Here is a 22,359-nt window from a genome sequence, read left to right as displayed (position 1 = left end):
CTCACGCCACTTGCCTGTGCTCTGCCCCTGTGCCCTTCACACACCCCTGCCCTGAGCTCTGTCCCTGTGCCCCTCACACATCCCCCCCGTGTGTTGCCCCTGTGCCCATTACAAACTCCCCAGCCTACACCCTACGCTCTGCTCATGTGCCCCTCACACACCTCTGCCCTGCGCTCTGCCCCTGTGCCCATCACACTCCCCTGCCCTGTGCTCTGCCCCTGTGCCCATCACAAACACCCGAGCCTACGCTCTGCGCTTTACCCCTGTGTCCCTCACATGCCCACCCCCCGCCCATGACCTGCGTTCTGTCACTCAGCACTGGCCCACAGGAGCTGGTTCTGTTATTCCATGCCAGAGCACCATCACATACCCAGCCAAGATGTGCCAGCTGCAGGGCATCACCACAGCCCAGCCCAGGAAAGTGCCTCTTGCCACTTTGAAAGGGGCAGTTCCCGAGTTTGGCTACAAGGTGCATATGTCTGGGTGGGCAGGGTCAGGTCCCTTTGAGTGGGCTGTGCCCCTCCCTTCTCCATGGCCCCTGCACACCCCCACCCCCCCACAATGTGGGATCATCTCCCCTCCGTGCTCTCATTCAGCTCCTCTCTCACTGGCCTCCCCTTACCCCCCATGCTGGTGCTCTAGGAGCGTCATCTCAGGACTTTGCCACCTCCAGCCCTGGGGCAGGGGCTGCCGGCTGTACCAGAAGTGCCCAGCACTCTTCTAGCCTCTCAGCTCCCACTCCTGGCTGCAGATTCTTATGCCAGGGCCTGCCAGATCCCGCCCCTTCCCGCCGGGGCTGGCAGGCGGATCCAGAGAGAAGGGGGGAAAGAGAAATGTCTTACTCTGCCAAGTGAAAAGCATCCCTGTTGTTGTAGTGGCTGGGAACTCCCTCAGTGGGATAGCAGGCTGCAGGGTAAAGGCAGAGCCCCCTCTCCCCACCCCCCAGCACACTAAGCCATGCAGGACTGCTCTCTGTCACCCATTCCTACCATTGGGGGGCATTCCTGTAGCACCTAGAGGCCATAGCCAAGATCAGGACCCACCAAAGAGCTTACCAGGTAAAGAAACAAGGGTGGGAGAAAGGAAATGTCATTGTCCCCTTTACAGCTGGAAAGCGGAAGCCCAAAGAGAGGAAGGGCAGGATCCACAAAGGGACGTTGGCACCTAGCTCCCATTGATTCAGTGGGAGTTAAGCACCTACATACCTTCTGTCAGCATCTCCTGGAGAAGCCCTGCCCCAGAGCACCCGGCTGATGGATGAAGTTTGCCCTCTCCCACCTGCTGGTGTGGGGAGTGCAGGCAGCCGGAGAGCGCTCTCTTTAGTTGTTCCCCCTCAGTTCTGAACCATGGGACGTTCACTTCGAATCTCTCTAACCCTGGGCTGTGCCAGAAATGTTTCAGCCTCATGAGCACTGTCCCAGCGGGGCTTGTAATCACCGCGGGCGTGTAACTTCAGCGACGCCCGACATGGGGGGGAGCGTGGCCATTACATGCTCGACTGCTTGTGCCAACAGCGGGTAGAACTTCCAAGGCACTTCAAGCACTGCCCGGCTCCCTGCATGAGCCTGGAACCTGCTTCGCCATGCTTCTGCGCCTTGGCAGCTCAGCCTATAGCACTTAGCTCTCAGGAGCCAATGTGAAGTCACATCTCCTTAGTGTGACTGTCAGAGCCTCCAAGTTCTATGGGCATGAAGGAATTGCAGTGCCCAGGCCCCGCCGGGTCTGAGTTAGGGTTGGGGATATATTCCCCATCCAGGGAACATCTCCAGGCTGAGAATGGATCCCCCATGGCAACAGCAACTGTCCTCTCTGCAGCTGAGCTTCTAACAGCAGGCAGCTGTGCTGTTCTGATGTCACCTGCGAGTGGGTTAGCTCTGACTCTAGACTGCCCTGCCCTTCACTCTTGACGAGTCTGTAGGGTACTTTCCTCCTGGGGCTGGCCCCTTATCCCACTGCCCTCTCTTTGGCTTTTGGGTGTGATGAAGCTGGAGGAGGAGAAGAGCTCGCTGCTGGAGCAGAGGCAGGAACTGGAGCAGGAGCGAGCTGGCTTGCGAGAGCAATTGGTGCACCTGGAGCAAAAGGTGGCATGGACAAGCACAGCCAACCGGGAGCTAGAGAAGAGCTGCCAGATGGCAGAGGAGAGGCGAGAGGCACTGGGGGAAGAGATGAGGTTGCTGCTCAGGGAAAAAGCTCAGCTGCGGGATCACCTGATGCAGGTGAGAGCAGGACCAGGTGGGGACCTGCCCCAGATAACGCTCCTTCCCTGCACACTGTTGTGCAAGAGCCAGGCTTCCCCCCATGCCTGCTTTTCTCCATTCCTCTCTCGTGGTGGCTTTGCTGTCAGCCAGCCGGTGCCTGGAGCAACTGGGAGCCACAGGAGCAGACTCGGAACAAGATGGGCGTGCAGAAAGCAAATCCCCGCAAGTTGCTGTGTGGGGGAAATGACCTACTCCACCTGTATCCCTGGTGCAGAAGGTGTGCCTGGCTGGTGAGGTGGGGAGGGGCAGAGGGGGAGTAGCCCTCCCATGGGTGTCGCTCTCCTTCCCTCTCTGCTGCCTGCAGTAGGGTAGCTATCAAAAGGGACTCTGGGAGCATGGAGGGCCCAGTCACTCCCTTTGCTCTCTTGCTCTGCTTCCTCACTTTCCCAAGGTGAGCAGCCAGAAGCACACTCTGAGTGAGCAGCTGGCGCACAGCCACCAGGAGCTGGAGATTCAGGCCGATGCCCTGCTCCGCACCACCCAGGAGAAGGAGGAGCTTGCTAAGGAGAAGGCGTGGCTGGCTGTGGAGTTCAATGCACTGGAGAGACAGAGGAAGGGCCTGCTGGAAGAGATGGACACGCTCAGGTACCCCCTCCTTGCTCTTCAGATCCTGGGAGACTGGTGGAGCCCAGCATCACCTGGAGGCTGGCTGGTCTCTTATTTCTGGGGGGAAGCTGCGAAGGGGTGCCATGACAGGGGAGACAAGGTCTCTTCTCTGTGCCAGGAGCTCCTTGCTCTGCTACTCCTGGGGCTACCTGCTGGCATGAGGCTGAGAACAGCCCAGATCAGTAATGGAGATGACCAGAAGGAGTCATTCCCGACAGGGGAAGGCAAGGAATGCCAGGAGCCCTGCTCTTGCCCAACACGCTCCCCCTCCCTGCTGCTGCATCCACTCTTCTCCCTCCTTCTGACAGGCACAGGGGGCAACTGGTACCCAGCAACACTGCAGAGCAGGGGAGTGAGTTTCCAGCTTAGCTCACACAGCCAGTGGACAGCTGGGAGGGTGGCTGTTCTAAGCCACTACCAACCTGGGCTCAGGTGGGGAGACATGATGCCCACACTCCTTTGGGCTGGCGGGGATGCCATGCAGGGTGGCCTGGGCAGTCATTCACTGTGCAGAGGCCTCGCTCCAGCTCCCTAGGTGGTTTGAATGAAAGGATTGTTAATGCTTCACAGCCCTGGTTCTCCTCTGCCACACACTGGTGGAAATGAAGCCTCACCTGCACAGGAGGAAGTGGAGTTCTGCCCCCCCGTGCCCTTCTCCGGGCCAGACACCCTGACACAGCAATCATATGTGTGACAGCCAGTCTCAGCCACAGTCACATGGAATTGCTCGCATACTGAATGGCCAGGGGCAGTTCCACAGGGCCTGCTGCCGGGAACAAACCTGGTGAATGGAGAACAGGAGAGAGGCCCCAAGGAAGCCTGTGTGCAGCAGATGTTCATACAGGGCACACATGGCATTCAGACTGTGGCTGGGACAGCGCTAAATGGCTCATAGCTGAGCCATAAAGGCTTCGGGGCCCACAATCAAAGCTCCAACTAATTTTCTCTGGAGATCAGTGAAGTGATAGCCTACATCACTGGCCCTGATTTTTTGCTGCTGTGCCGCAGAGCTGAGAAGAACTCACTGGAGATCAGCCTTTTTGAGATTCAGGAGCTAGCAGCACAGCTGGAAGTCCAGAAGGAACAGCTGGAAGGGGAGAATCAGAGCCTTGACCAGACAAGGCAGGTGCTTCAAGGTAAAGTGCATGTGCTACTGCCAGTCCCCACTTGCCTTCTGTCTATGGCTTCAGCTCCTGGGCTCAGTACACCCGGCCTAAGCAGAGCCATGCCCATGTCCCTTGCCTTGTGGTATCACAGAGCCCCAGGCCCCATAGCCTGCAGCAGAGAGTAATGCCCGCATTGCACCCCTGAGTAGGCTTTACGCAAGCAGGACCCTTGGAAGCCTCACAAGGGTTTCTTTGGTCCACAGTGGAGGTGGAGAAGGCCCAGCAGGAGCTGGAGCTGCAGGACACCACCCGGAGGCGGGATATAGAGTCACTGAAGCAGCAGCTTGTGCAGATGGAACAAGAAACTCAGCTGTCTCTGAAGAACCAGAAGAAGGCCCAGGAGGAAGACCTGGCACGGCTGAAACAGGAGAAGGTGAGTGCTGCAGCCTCCAGCCTCAGAGAGAGAGGAGCCCTACTTGGCTGCAAGCTGCAACTAGACATATTCGCAGTAGAAATGAGGCAAACAGGTAACATCAAGGGTAATGTACCAGGGGCACCTTACCCAGGGCACGGTGACCACTGGGTAACGTGGGGAGACCTTACCCAGGGCACAGCGACACCTGGGTAAGGTACCATGGGGCATCTTTCCCAGGGCACGGTGACCCCTGGGTAATGTACCATGAAGTGCCTTATCAGGGCATGGTGACCCCTGGGTAACAAACCATGGGGCACCTTACCCAAGACACCATGACGCCTGGGTAACATACCATGGGGCCTTAGCCAGGGCATGGTGACTCCTTGGTAAGGTACCATGGGGTGCTTTACGCTGGGCACGGTGACTCCTGGGTCACATACCATGGGGCACCTTACTGGGGCACAGCGACCACTGCGTAACGTGCCATGGGGCACCCTACCACAGCACGGTGAACCCAGGGTAGCATACCATAGGGGGCCTTACCCAGGGCATGGCGACCCCTGGGTAACGAACCATGGGGCACCTTACTTGGGACATGGTCACCCCGTGGTGTGCCTTACCCCGGACACTGTTGTAACAGGTTTGGTCACAGAGACCCCCTTGGGACTGTCACCTGACATGCTGAATTTACTTCTGAGCCTGTTTTCCCTGCCAGCTTGGGACTTCATTACCCTTCCTTGTTGACCCAGACACACTAGCCTGCTGCAACACACACCCAGGTTTGGTCCACGCCCCCAAAGCTTCAGACTTTAACCCAAAACTGCTCAGCAGGTCAACTATCTCCAGCACCCAGACACCCAGCTTCCAATGGGATCCAAACCCCAAATAAATCTGTTTTACTCTGTATAAAGCTTATACAGGGTAAACTCATAAATTGTCTGCCGTCTATAACATTGATAGAGAGATAGGCATAGCTGTTTGCTCCCCCAGGTATTAATCACTTACTCTGGGGTTCATTAATAAATAAAAGTGATTTTATTAAGTATAAATAGTAGGATTTAAGTGGTTTCAAGTAATAACAGACAGAACATAGTAAAAAGAAAAGGAGTATTTGTGGCACTTTAGAGACTAACAAATTTATTTGAGCATAAGCTTTCATGAGCTACAGTTCACTTCATTGGAAGCATGCAGTGGAACATAGTAAGTTACCAAGCAAAATAAAACAAAACACACAAGTCTAAGCCTATTACATTAAGAAACTGTTTACAGGTAAAATCTCACCGTCAGAGATGTTCCAATAAGCTTCTTTCACAGACGAGACTCCTTCCTAGTCTGGGCCCAATCCTTTTCCCTGGTACAGTCCTTGTTAGTTCCAGTTCAGGTGGTAACTAGGGGATTTTTCATGACTGGCAGCCCCCTTTCTTCTGTTCCACCCCCTTTTATAGCTTTGGCACAAGGTGGGAATCTTTTGTCTCTCTGGGTCCCCACCCCTCCTTCTAAATGGAAAAGCACCAGATTTAAGAGAGATTCCAGTATCAGGTGACATGGTCATATGTCCTGTGAGACTCCAGCCTCCATTCTTCCAGGGCTGGCCCAGGAAGGTGTGCAACTAAACAGAGCCATTTTACAGGCAACTGTCCTAGTCAATGGGAGCCATCCAGATTCCAAACCACACTTTGCATAATTACAATAGGACCTCAGAGTTATATTTCGTATTCCTAGTTTCAGATACAAGAATGACTCCTTCATACAAATAGAATGAACACACTCAGTAGATTATAAGCTTTGTAATGATACCTTACAAGAGACCTTTTGCCTAAAGCATATTCCAGTGACATTATATTCATACTCATTAACACATTTCCATAGAACATATGGAGTGCACCATCACAATGGTAACCCCTGGTTAACATACGATGGGACGCCTTACCCGGGCACGGTGACCCATGGGTAACATAGGATGGGGTTCTTACCCAGGGCACGGTGAACCCTGGGTAACATACCATGGGGGCCTTACTCAGGGCACCGTGACACTTGGGTAACATATTATGGGGCCCCTTTCCCAGCTCACGGCAACCCCTGGGTAACATAACATGGGACGTCTTACCCAGAGCACACCGACCCCTGGGTAACATACCATGGGGCGCCTTACCCAGGGCACAGTGCCCCATAGTTCAGGTACCATGTGGTGCCATACCCGGGACACAGCGACCCCTGGATAACGTACCATGGGGTGCCTTACACAGAATTCGGCAACCCCTGGGTAATGCTCCATGGAGCGCCTTACCCGCAGGACAGTGAACCCTGGGTAATGTACCATAGGGTGCTGTAGACAGGGAATCAAGGAATAACACATCCACTACTTTCTCCTCATCCACAGAGTCAGTTATCTCATCATAGAAGGCAATTAGGTTAGTCAGGCATGACTTGCCCTTGGTGAATCCATGCTGACTGTTCCTGATCACTTTCCTCTCCTCTAAGTGCTTCAGAATTGATTCCTTGAGGACCTGCTCCATGATTTTTCCAGGGACTGAAGTGAGGCTGACTGGCCTGCAGTTCCGTGGCACAGCGACACATGGGTAACATACCATGCGGTGCCTTACCTGGGGCACAGTGCCCCGTGGGTAAGGAATCATGTGCACCTTACTCAGGGCACTGTCACCCCTGGGTAAGGTATCATGGGGTGCCTTACCGGGGCATGGTGTCCCCTGAGTAATGAACCATGGGGTGCCTTTCCCAGGTCTTGGTGAGCCCTGGGTAATGTACCATCAGGCACCTTACCTGGGGCACAGTGACCCCTGTGTAACATACCATGGGGCACCTTATGCAAGGCACGGTGACCCCTGGGTAACACACCATGGTGCGCTTTACCCGGGGCACAGTGACCCCTGGATCACTGTGACGTTCCCCTCTGGTGTTATCTGGACCGGTGATCTGCTAGGTCACTCCAATCATTGACTCTGGGAGCCAGCCTTACCCTACTTTGCTGTGAAAACCGCCACTCCTGGGCTGTTCACACACAGCCTCTGGCATGTAAGCTGCTCCTTGGATCGTGCAACCGAATGACACTAGCCAATATCTCCAGTCCCAGTCACAACCCTAGGAACCTTCGTCTTGCAGTGTCCAGTTATGCCCGCTGGATGCTGAAAGTTTCTGAGTTTGTCAGTTTAACAAAGAAATTGATATGTACCAGGCTTGTTATCCCAAAGGGAGTCTCTGACACGCTTTAAACCAGGGGTCTCAAACTTGAATCACCAGGAGGGCCACATGAGGACTCGTACTTTGGCCCAAGGGCCGCATCACCTCCTCCCCCCGCCCCACACTCCACCCCACCCCTGCCTGCAGGGTGCAGCAGGGGGCTCAGAGCAGGGGGTTGGGGTGCAGGAGGGCGTGCGGGGTGTGGCAGGGGTTGGGGTGCAAGCAGGGGGCTCAGGGCAGGGAGCTGGGGTGCGGGGTGCAGGAGGGGTTTGGGTTCCAGCCCGGCACTGCTTACTTTGAGTGGTTCTGGGGTGGCAGGAGCGTGCACCGGGGTCGAGTGTTTGAGACCCCTGCTTTAAACCAAACGCACTGCTTCAGGTAGAAAAAACAAACAAATGTATTAACTACCAAGGTAGATTTTAAGTGATTATAAGTCAGAGCATAACAAGTCAGATTTGGTCAAATGAAACAAAAGGAAAACACATTCTAAGCTGATCTTAACACTTTCAGTGCCCTTACAAACTTAGATGCTTCTCACCACAGGCCGGCTGGTTGCCCTTCAATCAGGTTCTCTGGTTTGATTAGCGCTTCAGTTGCTTGGTGGTGACATCTGTAGATGGAGGTGGAAGAGAGAGGAAGCATGGCAAACGTCTCTCCCTTTTATCATTTTCTTTCTTCCCTCTTGGCTTTGTCCCCCCCCTCCCCTTCAGAGTCAGGTGAGCATTACCTCATTGCAGTCCCAAACTGACCAAAGGAAGCAGGGTAATTCACTCCAGAGTCCAACTGACCCTTTGTTGTTGCCTAGGCCAGTGTCCTTTGTTCCTGTGAGGGTGGGCTAGGTTTGTCCCATACATGCCCTGATGAGGTGTGAACTGCCCCTCTGCTTCTGGAGAGTTTTTGCATGGGCTTGCTTTAAGACATGAGGACACATTTTCAGCCTCATAACTATATACATGGAATTACAACCTATAACATTACTATAACGATTACTATAACATTACCATAACAACAATGCTCAGTACATCATGTGCCTTCCAAAGACACATGACATGACAAACTTTGCATTAGATACCACACAATCATATTATAAGGATGAAGATAGGGGAGCTGGGTATTCCCCTGAGGTACAGAACCTCACACCTCCCTGCTTAGTTTACTGAAAGAGGGTTAGTCACTGACTATCTCAAAGGCAATTTGTGTTATAGTTCTTTTGGCATCCAGCCATTAAGGCCATGAGGTGGTGCACCTCAGTTTCCCCATTCACACACAGTAAACAAGGTTTTAATGGTTTCTCTGCTGTAATAAGCTTTTAAACCTGTTTACAGATATTAATTGAAAAGTAGCATTATCATAAGGTTTAACATCAGTAACAAAATTCTTATCCCAAAACTTAACATTAATACCAAAATTTTTTATCTCAGATGTGCGTTTACAAGTATCTCTATGATACCATGCCCTCTGTTCAGATATTCTAGTTTGAGGTTAGTTTGTTCATTACCCATGGTGTCCTTTGACTCTTCCCTAGCTTTTCCTTCCCTCCAGTGTTCCCCCACAGGGCTTAATTTAATCATGTTTCTGGAATTTTGGTGTCTCGGGGTCTGGCAAGATAGGTGTTCAGGGGGATCCTGCACATCGGCTGGCCCTTTGGGGAGCCATCTGCCAACCCCAGGACTGTAGATATGCAGAAAATCCAGCTCCCCTTTTGGGGTTACCCTGTGTTTCCCCCTCCCAGCACTGAGTCCTTCCCTGCCGCCTAGAAGGCTGTGATCTGTGCTCTCTGGGCTAGATGTGTTTACCATTTGATCAGATGCACCTTTTCCCAAAGGCTTTCCCATAACTGCTTTCTGTGTCTCACCAGCCTCAGGGAAAACACCCCCTTCTCTGTCAGTTGGGTCATTTGCATTCTGGCAAACTACCACCTGGCAATTTCCTGGTCCCAACTCCTCTGTTATCACACACATTGGAGCTGCATCTTGATTTAAACAGACACAGTTACTTTCCAAAAACTTACCAAAAACTGAAAAATTGGGATCTGGATTGGGGTACCCTCCACCATCCCTTTCTCTGTCCCTGAAAAGTCAGCTGTGTGACTGCTCCCCTCCAGGAGGTCAGTTACACAGGTCCTTCTCAAAACTTGGGTCACAGGCGGATTGACTGGGTGCACAAATGCTGACCCAGCCATCCTCCTAGTGTCCTGGGCATCCTGCCCCAAGCGACTAGTGAGGAGACATTCCTGTACCCGCACTATTCCTTCCCCAGTTTCCTCCTCTGGGCCCCCTCCTAAGACACATTTATCTGTGTTCCTAGGAAGGGTTCTGTTTCTAGTTCAGCTGCAAAACTCTGCCAGCTAACAACTGGGACAGTTTCCTTAATCCTCTCCTGCCCCTGTGCCTGAGGGCATGTTGCCTTCTGCTGGAAAGGAGCTAGTCCCAGCCCCTCCCATACTTGGAAGCAACACTGCTTCCCTGTGTTACAGAGTCACAGGAATCCTCACCCACCTCAGTGGTTTCTGAGATTCGCTGCCCCTAATCTGGGCTCTCCTCTGGGACACATTTCTCCCTGCTCCCTAGAGCCGGGTTTGTCTCTGGTTCAGCTGCGATCTGTTGGCAGCTAACAACCTGGACAGTTCTCTCCCTACCAGGCATTACACCCCCATCCCTTCCGGATGTGGTGTTGCCTCCAGCTGCAGTGCAGGAGTTGGTCTCAACCACCCTCCCACCTGGAAGCATATGGCTCCCCGCTGCTGCCAAGGAATCAAAGAGACTCTCTCCCATTCTCTCAGCAATTCCTGAGTCCTTTCCCTTTCCCTCTGGGGTCCCAGCATAAAACTCCCTCCTGCTGCAGGCAAATACTTTAACCTGAGCTACACAGAAAAAAACATTACCCAGGAGCAGGTCAACTAGGAGGTTTTCTGTTACCCCCACAGTCAAAACACTTTCCAAACCTTCCCAAACCACATGGATTTTAGCTAGTGGTACAAGGAATCTGCTTTCACCCATCCCCACAATCTCTGCCATTTGGCCAGGTAGCATACTGGCCTTTAGGACCACACTCTGCTTAACCAAAGAGATCTGGGCCCCTATATCCCTCTGCCCCAAGTACTCCCTGCCATTAATGTGGTTAGCCTTAACATGCTCCATGTCTGGTTCTGCAGAGGCTAACCTCACAGAACCAATATGATAGGGTTCAGTTGCTTGGGGGATTTCTGTGTTGAGGACAGCAGAACTAACATGAGCTATTGGTTGCCTGCTTCCCCCTAGGACTTTTATTCCTCAGGTGATCAGTGGAATTACACTGATAGCGCCTTTTGGGCTCTTCTGCTTTTACAGGAGATTTGGGATGAGAGTTAGAGGAATGTTTTTGCGTAAGAGAATGATTAGTCTCCCAACCCCCTTCTCTCTTCCCAGGGGCAAAATGGAATCCTCCCTTCCCACCAATTTTAAACCCCCTTTTCTGTGGCCTGCCCTCAATAGATGCCTGATTCTGTTCGAAGGCATCAGCTAAAAAAGCCATCTCATCCACAGACTTTACATCTTTGTCCCATAGACACTGCTTTACATCAGCCTTGATGCCTTGAGCAACAAGATCAAGCATTCCTTCAAAACTTGCCACCTCTTTACCCTGACCCATTTTCCCAACAAATCTTTCATTTTGTTTACATATTGCCCATTACTCATACCATTATCCCTCTTCAGATTCCTAAATTTAACTATATGTTTCAGGGGTAATCTGAAAACTTTGCAAACAGTATCTTTAAATTTACAATAATCTAAAGCATCTTCAATAGGTATTCCACTGAATACGTTTTGAGCTTTACCAGTTAATTTCGCAATCAAGGTAGGAACTCTCTTATCATCAGGGATTTCATGTGTCACACAAAGCCTTTTGAAGGTAGTCAGATATTCAGCAATATCATCCTCCTCACTGTATGCAGGACATAAATGTTCCCATTTCTGGATTTTTAGACAGATGGAGTCATTGGGGTGGGAGGGGTTCTGGTTCTGCTTCTCTAGCAGGCCCAGTTGGTGTTTTCACTCTCTTTCTCTTTCTTCTCTCTCTCTCTCTCTTTTTCAACGATGGCCCTTTGTGCAGCCTCCTCCCTGGCTGCCTCTGCCTCCATAGTTTCCCTGGTCTCAGCTGCTTCTTTGAGCGTCATTTCTGCCTGCCACATTTGAAACTCGCTGTCCTTTTCCTTCTCTGCAGCTTCCAGTCTGGCCAGCTCTAGTTTTGTAGCTGCCTCAGTGGTAGTCATTTTTCTGCTTTCTCTCACCTGAAATAAACAAACAGAAAATAACAAAACTGTGACCTCCTCCTGACTGTTCTTAGCCTCTGCACTTAAAATCACAACTATCAGTGCTTAAAGTGTGAACTTCACTTGGAGTAATAAGCCGTACATACACCCTGCTTGCTGCGCCACTGTGATGTTCCCCTCTGATGTTATCCAGATCCGTGATCTGCTAGGTCACTCCAATCATTGACTCTGGGAGCCAGCCTTACCCTGCTCTGCAGTGAGAACCCCCACTCCTGGGCTGTTCACACACAGCCTCTGGCATGTAAGCTGCTCCTTGCATTGTGTAACCGAATGACACTAGCCAATATCTCTGGTCCCAGACACAAGCCTAGGAACTTCCATCTTGCAGTGTCCAGTTATGCCCACTGGACACTGCAAACTTATGACAGTTTGTCAATTTAACAAAGAAATTAATATGTACCAGGCTTGTTATCCCAAGGGGAATCTCTGACATGCTTTAAACCAAACGCACTGGTTCAGAGTGGAATAAACAAACAAACTTATTTACTACCAAGATAGATTTTAAGTGATTATAAGTCACAGCCAGATTTGGTCAAATGAAACAAAAGCAAAACCCATTCTAACTTTGCATTAGATACCACACAATCATATTATAAGGATGAACATGGAGGTGCTGAGTGTTCACCCGAGGTACAGAACATCACAGTAACATACCATAGGCCTCCTTACCTAAGGCACAGCGACCTCTGGGTAACATACCATGGAGCCCCTTACGAGGGGCACGGTGACCCCTGGGTAACGTACCATGGGGTTCCTTCTGCAGGGCACGGAGACCTCTGGGTAATGCACCATGGGACGCCTTACCTAGGGCATGGCAACCTCTGCCTAACATACCATTGGACACCTTACCCAGGGCACAATGACCCCTGGGTAACGTACCATGGGCCTCCTTACCTGGGGCATGCGACCCCTGGGTAACATACCATGGGGTGCATTACTTTGGATTCGGTGACCCATGGACAATGTTCCATGTAGTGCCTTCCTCGGGGCACAGTGACCCCTGGGTAACATACCATGGGGTGCCATACCCCAGGCACGCGGTCCTCTGGGTAATGTATCATGTGACACCTCACACAGGGCACGGTGACCCCTGGGTAACGTACCTTGGGGCACCTTACCCGGAGCACAGTGATCCGTGGGTAATGTACAATGGGGATCCTTACCTGGGGCATGGTGACACCTGGGGAACGTACCATGGGGTGCCTTACACGTGGCATGGTGACCCCTGGATAAAGTACCTTAGGGCCCATTACCCAGTGCATGGCAACTCTGGGTAATGTACCATGGGATTCCTTACCCAGGACACGGCGACCCCTCCGTAATGTACCATGGGGTGCCTTACCAGGGGCATGGTGACCCCTGGATAACGTACCATGGGGCGCCTTTCCCAGGGCTCGGTGACCCCTGGGTAATATACCAGGGGGTTCCTTATGCAGGGCATGGCGACCCCTGGTAACATACCTTAGGGCTCCTTACCCGGGGCATGGCAACCCCTGGGTAACATACCATAGGGTGCCTTACCTAGTGTATGGCAACCCCTGCATAATGTATCATGGAGTGCCTTATGCAGGGCAAGGTAACCCCTGCGTATTGTACCATGGGGCGTCTTACGCAGGGCACGGCAACCCCTGGGTAACATACAATGGAGCTCCTTATGAGGGGCACGCGGTAATGGGTGTAGTGGGTATGGGTAATGTATTGTGGGGCACCTCTCGCAGGGCACGGTGACCCCTGGGGCACATTACCTTGGGCACAGTGACCCATGGATAAACTACCATGCAGCTCCCTCTGCAGTGCGCGGTGACCCCTTGATGACATACCATGGGGTGCCTTCCCCAGGACATGGTGACCCCTGGGTAACTTACCCTGGAGCGCCTTGCCCAGGGCATGTTGTTCCCTGGGTAAAGTACGATGGGGCACCTTACCCAGGGCACGGTGCCCCCTGGGTAACATACAATGGAGCCCCTTATGAGGGGAACGGTGACCCCTGGGTAATGTACCATGGAACACCTTTTCCAGGGCATGGTGACCCCTTGGTAGCATATCATGGGGCGCCTTACCTGGGGCACGGCGACCCTTGTGTAATCTACCGTGGGGTGTCTTACACAGGGCAGGGTATGGCGACCCCTTGGTTATCTACCATGGGGTGCCTTACACAGGGCATGGTGATCCCTAGGTAACATACTGTGGAGCACCTTACCCAGGGCACGGTGAGCTGTGGGTAACGTACCATAAGGCGCCTTACCAAGGGCATGTTAACTCCTGGGTAACATAGCATGGGGAGCCGTACCAGGGGCACAGTGACCCCTGGGTAACGTACCATGGAGCTCCTTTCCCAGGGCAGGGTGACCCCTAGGTAAATCTCCATAGGGCGCCTTATGCAGTGGACGGCAACCCCTGGGTAACATACCATAGGGCACCTTACCTGCAGCACGGTGATCCCTGGGTAATGTACCATGGCGCTACTTTCCGAGGGCACGGCGACCCCAGGGTAAAGTACCATGGGGCTCCTTACCCAGGGCAGGGAGACACCTGGGTAATGTACTGTGATGGGTTGGGTCACAGAGACCCCCTTGGGACTGCCACCTGATGTGCTGAGACTACCTCTGAGCCCATTTTCCCTTGCAGCTTGGGACTTCAGTACCCTGTCTTGTTGATCCTGTCTTGCAAAATCACAGCAACAAGATGGAGTCTGTAGCCACCTGGGCAAGTCACATGTCTATGAATGATTCAGCTTTTTGCCTCAGAGATATTCCAATAAGCTTCTTTCACAGACTAGACTCCTTCCTAGTCTGGGTCCAGCAATCACTCAGACCCACGTAGTTACTGTCCTTTGTACCAGTTTCTTTGTTTTGAGCCAGCTGAAGACAAAATGGAGGGGTTTCCAGGGACTTTTATATTCTTTCTCTTGTGGGCAGAAACCCCTTTGTTCGCCTGTTCAAAATCACAGCAACAAGATGGAGTCTGTAGCTACCTGGGCAACTCACAAATCTATGAACAATTCAGCTTTTTGCAGGCCGATGCCATTGTTTACGTGTTAGTTTGAACGTTCCCAGGAAAGCTCAGATGTGGATTGGCGTCTCCCAAAGTCCATTGCTAGTTAAGTACTCCCAATTACTTGAATAACCCCTTCACATTATGTTGACCAAATCTGCCTTATGTGCTTCCTACAGCAAACACTTTAAATACAAGCATAGAGCCAATGCTCATAACTTCAGATATAAAAATGATACATGCATACAAATAGGATGAATATATTCAGTAGCTCATAAGCTTTGCAAAGATATGTTAAATGGCACATCTAGCATAAAACATATTCCAGTTATGTCATATTTACACTCATAAGCATATTTCTACAAAGCATTATGGGGTGCAAAATCACATGCACCCTGGGGCACCTTACCTGGAGCACGGTGACCCCTGGGTAACTTACCATGAGGTGCCTTACCCAGGGCATGTTGACTCCTTACCCAGGTCACCGTGACTCCTGGGTGACGTATTATAGGGGACCTTACCCGGCATACGGTGACTCCTGGATAATGTACCATAGGGCTCCTTTCCCAGGGCATGGCTACCCCTGGGTAGCATACCATGGAGCGCCTTACCTGACGCATGGCAACCCCTGCATAACATACCATGGGGCGCCTTACCCGGGGCACGGTGCCCCACAGTAACATACCATGGGGCACCTTACCCGGGCCATGGTGCCCTACGGTAACATACCATGGGACTCCTTACCCGGGGCACAGCACCCAACAGTAACATACCATGGGGTGCCTTTCCCAGGGCACGGTGACTGCTGGGTAACGTACCATGGACAGATTTATGCAGGGCAGTACGACTGCTGGGTAAGGTACCATGGGGTGCCGTGTACGGGACATGGTGACCCCTGGCTAATGTACCATAGTGCGCCTTACCTGGGGCACAGCGACCCCTGGGTAACGTATCATGGGGCACCTTATGCAGGGCACTGTGACCCCTTGATAACATACCATGGGATACCTTCCCCAGAACATGGTGACCCCTGGGTAATGTACCATGGGGCGTCTCACGCAGGGCAGGGTGACCCCTTGGTTATATACCATGGAACACCTTACCCGGGACAGGGTGTGACCCCTGGGTAACTTACCATGGAGCACCTTACCCGGCGCACAGTGACTCCTGGGTAACGTAAAATGGCACGCCCTACCCAGGGCACGATGACTCCTGGGTAAATTACCACAGGGCTCCTTATCCAGGGCCCAGTGTCCCCTGGGTTACATACCATGGGGCACCTTTCTTCGAGCATGATTACCCCTTGGTATCATACCATGGAGCACATTACCCAGGGCACGGTGAGCCGTGGGTAATATACCATGGGGTATCTTACCTGGAGCATGATGACCCGTGGGTAACATACGATGGGGAGCCTTACCAGGGGCATGGTGACCCTTGAGTAACATACTATGGGGCACCTTTCCCAGGGCATGGTGACCCCTTCATAACTTTTCCCAGGTCCTTTTCTGCAGAACTGCTACTTAGTCATTTGGTCCCCAGCCTGTAGCAGTCTATGGGATTCTTCCTTCCTAAGTGCAGGACTCTGCACTTTTCCTTGTTGAACCTCATCAGATTTCTTTTGGCCCAATCCTCTAATTTGTCTAAGTCACTCTGGACCCTATCCCTACCCTCCAGCATATCTACCTCTCCCCCCAGCTTAGTGTCATCTGCGAACTTGCTGAGGGTGCAATTCATCCCATCATCCAGATCATTAATAAAGATGTTGAACAAACCTGGCCCCAGGACCGACCCCTGGGGCACTCCGCTTGATACTGGGTGCCAACTAGACATTGAGCCGTTGATCAGTACCCGTTGAGCCCGACAATCTAGCCAGCTTTTTTCCACCTTATAGTCCATTCATCCAATCCATACTTTTTTAACTTGCTGGCAAGAATACTGTGGGAGACCATATCAAAAGCTTTGCTAAAGTCAAGATATATCACATCCATCACTTTCCCCATGTCCACAGAGCCAGTTATCTCATCATAGAAGGCAATCAGGTAGGACAGCCATGACTTGCCCTTGGTAAATCCATGTTGACTCTTCCTGGTCACCTTCCTCTCCTCCACATAGTAATATGGTGAAGACTCCAGATCACAGGCAGTCCTGGGAAACCTAGCTACATTGTGTATTCTTTGTCCTAAGTGTTGTCCTCTGTGCTGGCCGGAAGCATGACATACACAGTAGCTGGGCCATCACAGCGTTAACCCTCTCCCTGACCTCTCTGTCAGGCAAGCCCTGTATGGAGTGCCACATGGCTCTGCACGCAGCAGGGTGAGGGCTGTAACTCCTCCGGAAGATTTGTCCCCGTCCAGACCTGTCCTTAACAGCCTGCTCTGCTCTTGCTCGATGTCAGGAGAGCTTATATCTGGCACTGAGGGAGGAGAAGGAAGAGGCTGTGCACCGGCTGCAGCAGGAGAAGGAGGAGCTGCTGTCCAAATGTGAGGCTGAGAAAGAGGAGCTGGCTGAGGAAGTACTGAGTTTGCAGCAGGAGCGGGATGAAAGCCTTCTCCTGTTGGAGAATGACAAGCAGAAGGTAAGCAGGGAGAGCAGTGGTCCTGGAGGAGCACGGGCTGCAGGAAAGCTCCAGTCCCGGCCCCTCCCAGAGGAAGGTGCTGTGGGGAGTGGTATAGCGTGCTGGCTGTGGGGAACCCAGAGAAGGGCTTTGGGGATCTCAGAGGAATGGAGAACATACTTTACAAGAGAAGACTTAAGGAGCTTGGCTTGTTTAGCCTAACCAAATGAAGGCTGAGGGGAGATATGATTGTTCTCTATAAATGTGTCAGAGGGATAAACACCAGCAAGGGAGAGGAGTTATTTAAGTTAAGCGCCAGTGCAGAACAAATGTCTATAAACTGGCCATAAACAAGTTTAGGCTTGAAATATGCAAAGGTTTCTAACCATCAGAGGAGTGAAGTTCTGGAACAGCCTTCCAAGAGGAGCAGTGGGGAAAAAAAAATCTAACTGGCTTCAAGCCTGAGCTTGATATGTTTATGGTGGGGATGGTATGTTGAGGTTGCCTACAATGTCATGTAGCCAATCTGCAACTGCTAGCAGCAAATATCTCCAATGGGCGGAGACAGGACACTAGATGGGACGGGACACTAGACGGGACACAGAGAATTCTTTCCCAGGTGTCTGGCTGGTTGGTCTTGCTGAAATGCTGAGGGTCTAATTGATTGCTATATTTGGGATTGAGAAGGAATTTTTACCCAGGTCAGATTGGCAGGTTTTTGCCTTCCTCTGCAGCATGGGGCAGGGTCACTTGCAGGTTTAAACTAGTGTAAATGGTTGATTCTCTGTAACTTCAAGACTTTAAATAGTGATTTGAGGACTTCAGTAACTCGGTTAGGGGTCTATTACAGGTGTGGGTGGGCGAGGTTCTGTGGCCTGCAATGTGCAGAAGGTCGGACTAGATGATCATGATGGTCCCTTCTAACCTTAAAGTCTATGGGTCAGTGAGTCTACTTCAGGCCCAGCCTGTGCCAGCGGGAGGCGCTGTGGGGAGTGATTTTGAGTGCTGGGTGTGGGTAACCCCACAGCTACTACAGGCCCAGCCTGTGCCAGCAGGAGGCTCTCGATTGAATGGCATAACAGTGCTAGCTGCAAAGAAGTGTACAGCTACTGCAGTCCTAGCAGGGGGTACCTGTGGAGAATGTCCTTCCCTCCCAACATGCTGAGCTCCTGCACTTGACCTTCCACGTGTGCCATTCTTGAATGATGGCTCCTGTCTGTTGCATCCTACCAGGCGCTGTCCCTGAAGGAAACAGAGAAGAATCTGCTGTCAGAGAAGCTCAGTGAGGCCCAGCGGGAGCTTATGAATGCCAGGATGGATATCGACCGGGTGAAGCTGGAGGCTCTGAACCGCCAGGAGCAGGATAAGGTGAGCTCAAATCCTTCTCTAGACACCATGTGGCCCAAACAGTCATGTGCCCTGCAGGATCCTGCAGGCTGGAGTTCTGCTGTGGCCAGCCCTGCAGCAGGAAGGTGCTTAAGCACATGTCGAATTCCAGGCATGTGAGTGATCCCATTGAAGCTGATGAGTATGAGTAATGGACAGGATTGCCTGTTTATCCTCCATGTTGCTAGCCAGTTATTTGAAAGCTCCAGATGAATTCTGGGATACAACAGGAGGGATGATAGGAGTTGGACCCATAGTCAGACAGTTCCTCTGCACACTGACTGGTATCTCCTAATCTGCTGTGAAAAGTACCAAGAATGCATAGTGCCTAGAAACAGCAGTTGGTGCCTGGGATACCTACCTGCAGTGCAACACGCTTCTGGCAGTACAGCACTGTGCAATGTGGATGTGAAGCTTCAAAGGGGAAGTAGCTTTAACCTGGGGCATGCGCACAGGGTGGACACACCGTCGGTGCCATTACATTGGTCCACTTACATCGATACACACTAGACTGCCACAACTTCTGCATGTAGACAGAGCCTTGCTATGAGAATAAAAACTCGCTTGGGTGGAGAAGTGAACAAGTCTTTCACTGCCTCTGTTAAGGCTAAATCCGCACTCTGGCACTTCAAGTGCAGAAGGGGAGGCCTGCAACGATTCTAAAAGTTAATACTGGCCACTCCAGGCTTATATTAAACTCCTAAGGTTACAGCTTTACTCTGACCTTGGATTGGTAGATGCTGCCATCACTCAAATACAGAACCCCTTTAAGAGCCCAGGAAGGCACACCTGGGAATTCTTTTCTGTGGGGTACCCTCAATCCCTTTCACCCCCGTGCTCCGGAGAATCATAGAATCATAGAATATCAGGATTGGAAGGGACCTCAGGAGGTCATCTAGTCCAACCCCCTGCTCAAAGCAGGACCAATCCCCAACTAAATCACCCCAGCCAGGGCTTTGTCAAGCCTGACCTTAAAAACTTCTAAGGAAGGAGATTCCACCACCTCTGTAGGTAACACATCCCAGTGTTTCACCACCCTCCTAGTGAACAAGTTTTTCCTAATATCCAACCTAAACCTCCCCCACTGCAACTTGAGACCATTACTCCTTGTTCTGTCATCAGCTACCACTGAGAACAGTCTAGATTCATCCTCTTCGGAACCCCCTTTCAGGTAGTTGAAAGCAGCTATCAAATCCCCCCCTCATTCTTCTCTTCCGCAGATTAAACAACCCCAGTTCCCTCAGCCTCTCCTCATAAGTCATGTGTTCCAGTCCCCTAATCATTTTTGTTGCCCTCTGCTGGACGTTTTCCATGTTTCCACATCCTTCTTGTAGTTGGGGCCCAAAACTGGACACAGTACTCCAGATGAGGCCTCACCAATGTCGAATAGAGGGGAACGATCACGTCCCTCGATCTGCTGGCAGTGCCCCTACTTATACAGCCCAAAATGCCATTGGCCTTCTTGGCAACAAGGGCATACTGTTGACTCGTATCCAGCTTCTCGTCCACTGTAACCCCTAGGTCCTTTTCTGCAGAACTGCTGCCTAGCCATTCGGTCCCTAGTCTGTAGCAGTGCATGGGATTCTTCCGTCCTAAGTGCAGGACTCTGCACTTGTCCTTGTTGAACCTCATCAGATTTCTTTTGGCCCAATCCTCTAATATGTCTAGGTCCCTCTGTATCCTATCCCTACCCTCCAGCGTATCTACCTCTCCTCCCAGTTTAATGTCATCTGCAAACTTGCTGAGGGTGCAGTCCACGCCATCCTCCAGATCATTTATGAAGATATTGAACAAAACTGGCCCCAGGACCAACCCTTGGGGCACTCCACTTGATACCGGCTGCCAACTAGACATGGAGCCATTAATCACTACCCGTTGAGCCCGACAATCTAGCCAACTTTCTATCCACCTTATAATTCATTCATCCAGCCCATACTTCTTTAACTTGCTGACAAGAATACTGTGGGAAACCGTGTCAAAAGCTTTGCTAAAGTCAAGGAACAACACGTCCACTGCTTTTCCCTCATCCACAGAGCCAGTTATCTCGTCATAGAAGGCAATTAGATTAGTCAGGCATGACTTGCCCTTGGTGAATCCATGCTGACTGTTCCTGATCACTTTCCTCTCCTCTAAGTGCTTCAGAATTGATTCCTTGAGGACCTGCTCCATGACTTTTCCAGGGACTGAGGTGAGGCTGACTGGCCTGTAGTTCCCAGGATCCTCCTCCTTCCCTTTTTTAAAGATGGGCACTACATTAGCCTTTTTTTCAGTCGTCTGGGACCTTCCCCGATCACCATGAGTTTTCAAAGATAATGGCCAATGGCTGTGCAATCACATCCGCCAACTCCTTTAGCACTCTCGGATGCAGTGCATCCGGCCCCATTGACTTGTGCTTGTCCAGCTTTTCTAAATAGTCCCAAACCACTTCTTTCTCCACAGAGGGCTGGTCACCTCCTCCCCATGCTGTGCTGCTCAGTGCAGTAGTCTGAGAGCTGACCTTGTTCATGAAGACAGAGGCAAAAAAAGCTTTGGGTACATTAGGTTTTTCCACATCCTCTGTCACTAGGTTGCCTCCCTCATTCAGTAAGGGGCCCACACTTTCCTTACTTTCTTCTTGTTGCTAACATACCTGAAGAAACCCTTCTTGTTACTCTTAACATCTCTTGCTAGCTGCAACTCTAGGTGTGATTTGGCCTTCCTGATTTCACTCCTGCATGTCTGAGCAATATTTTTATACTCTTCCCTGGTCATTTGTCCAATCTTCCACTTCTTGTCAGCTTCTTTTTTGTGTTTAAGATCAGCAAGGATTTCACTGTTAAGCCAAGCTGGTCGCCTGCCATATTTACTATTCTTTCTACACATCGGGATGGTTTGTCCCTGTAACCTCAATAAGGATTCTTTAAAATACAGCCAGCTCTCCTGGACTCCTTTCCCCCTCATGTTATTCTCATAGGGGATCCTGCCCATCAGTTCCCTCAGGTTGTCAAAGTCTGCTTTTCTGAAGTCCAGGGTCCGTATTCTGCTGCTCTCCTTTCTTCCCTGTGTCAGGATCCTGAACTCGACCATCTCATGGTCACTGCCTCCCAGGTTCCCATCCACTTTTGCTTCCACTACTAATTCTTCCCGGTTTGTGAGCAGCAGGTCAAGAAGAGCTCTGCCCCTAGTTGGTTCCTCCAGCACTTGCACCAGGAAATTGTCCCCTACCCTTTCCAAAAGCTTCCTGGATTGTCTGTGCACCGCTGTATTGCTCTCCCAGCAGATATCAGGGTGACTGAAGTCTCACATAAGAACAAGGGCCTGTGATCTAGTAACTTCCGTTAGTTGCCGGAAGAAAACTTCGTCCATCTCATCCCCCTGATCCTGTGGTCTATAGTGGACTCCCACCACGACATCACCCTTGTTGCTCACGCTTCTAAACTTAATCCAGAGACACTCAGGTTTTTCTGCAGTTTCATACCGGAGCTCTGAGCAGTCATACTGCTCTCTTACATACAGTGCAACTCCCACACCTTTTCTGCCCTGCCTGT

At 51.4% G+C, this 22,359-nt stretch overlaps 1 protein-coding gene across 1 annotated transcript in view; it reads left to right on the top strand.

Annotated features, from left to right (window-relative positions):
* Positions 1-22,359, top strand: part of CROCC2 (ciliary rootlet coiled-coil, rootletin family member 2) — a 212,359-nt gene that overhangs the window by 98,075 nt on the left and 91,925 nt on the right. Inside the window, 6 exon segments of the mRNA XM_043522756.1 lie at positions 1,986-2,216; positions 2,650-2,843; positions 3,873-4,000; positions 4,234-4,403; positions 17,288-17,467; positions 18,680-18,814. Of these exon segments, the coding sequence (XP_043378691.1) occupies positions 1,986-2,216; positions 2,650-2,843; positions 3,873-4,000; positions 4,234-4,403; positions 17,288-17,467; positions 18,680-18,814 (1,038 nt within the window).

This window comes from Chelonia mydas, chromosome 9 (assembly GCF_015237465.2).
Source record: "Chelonia mydas isolate rCheMyd1 chromosome 9, rCheMyd1.pri.v2, whole genome shotgun sequence".
Lineage (NCBI taxonomy): Eukaryota > Metazoa > Chordata > Testudines > Cheloniidae > Chelonia > Chelonia mydas.
The sequence above is the reverse complement of the archived record's forward strand: the minus strand, read 5'-3'. Positions and strand labels throughout refer to the sequence as shown.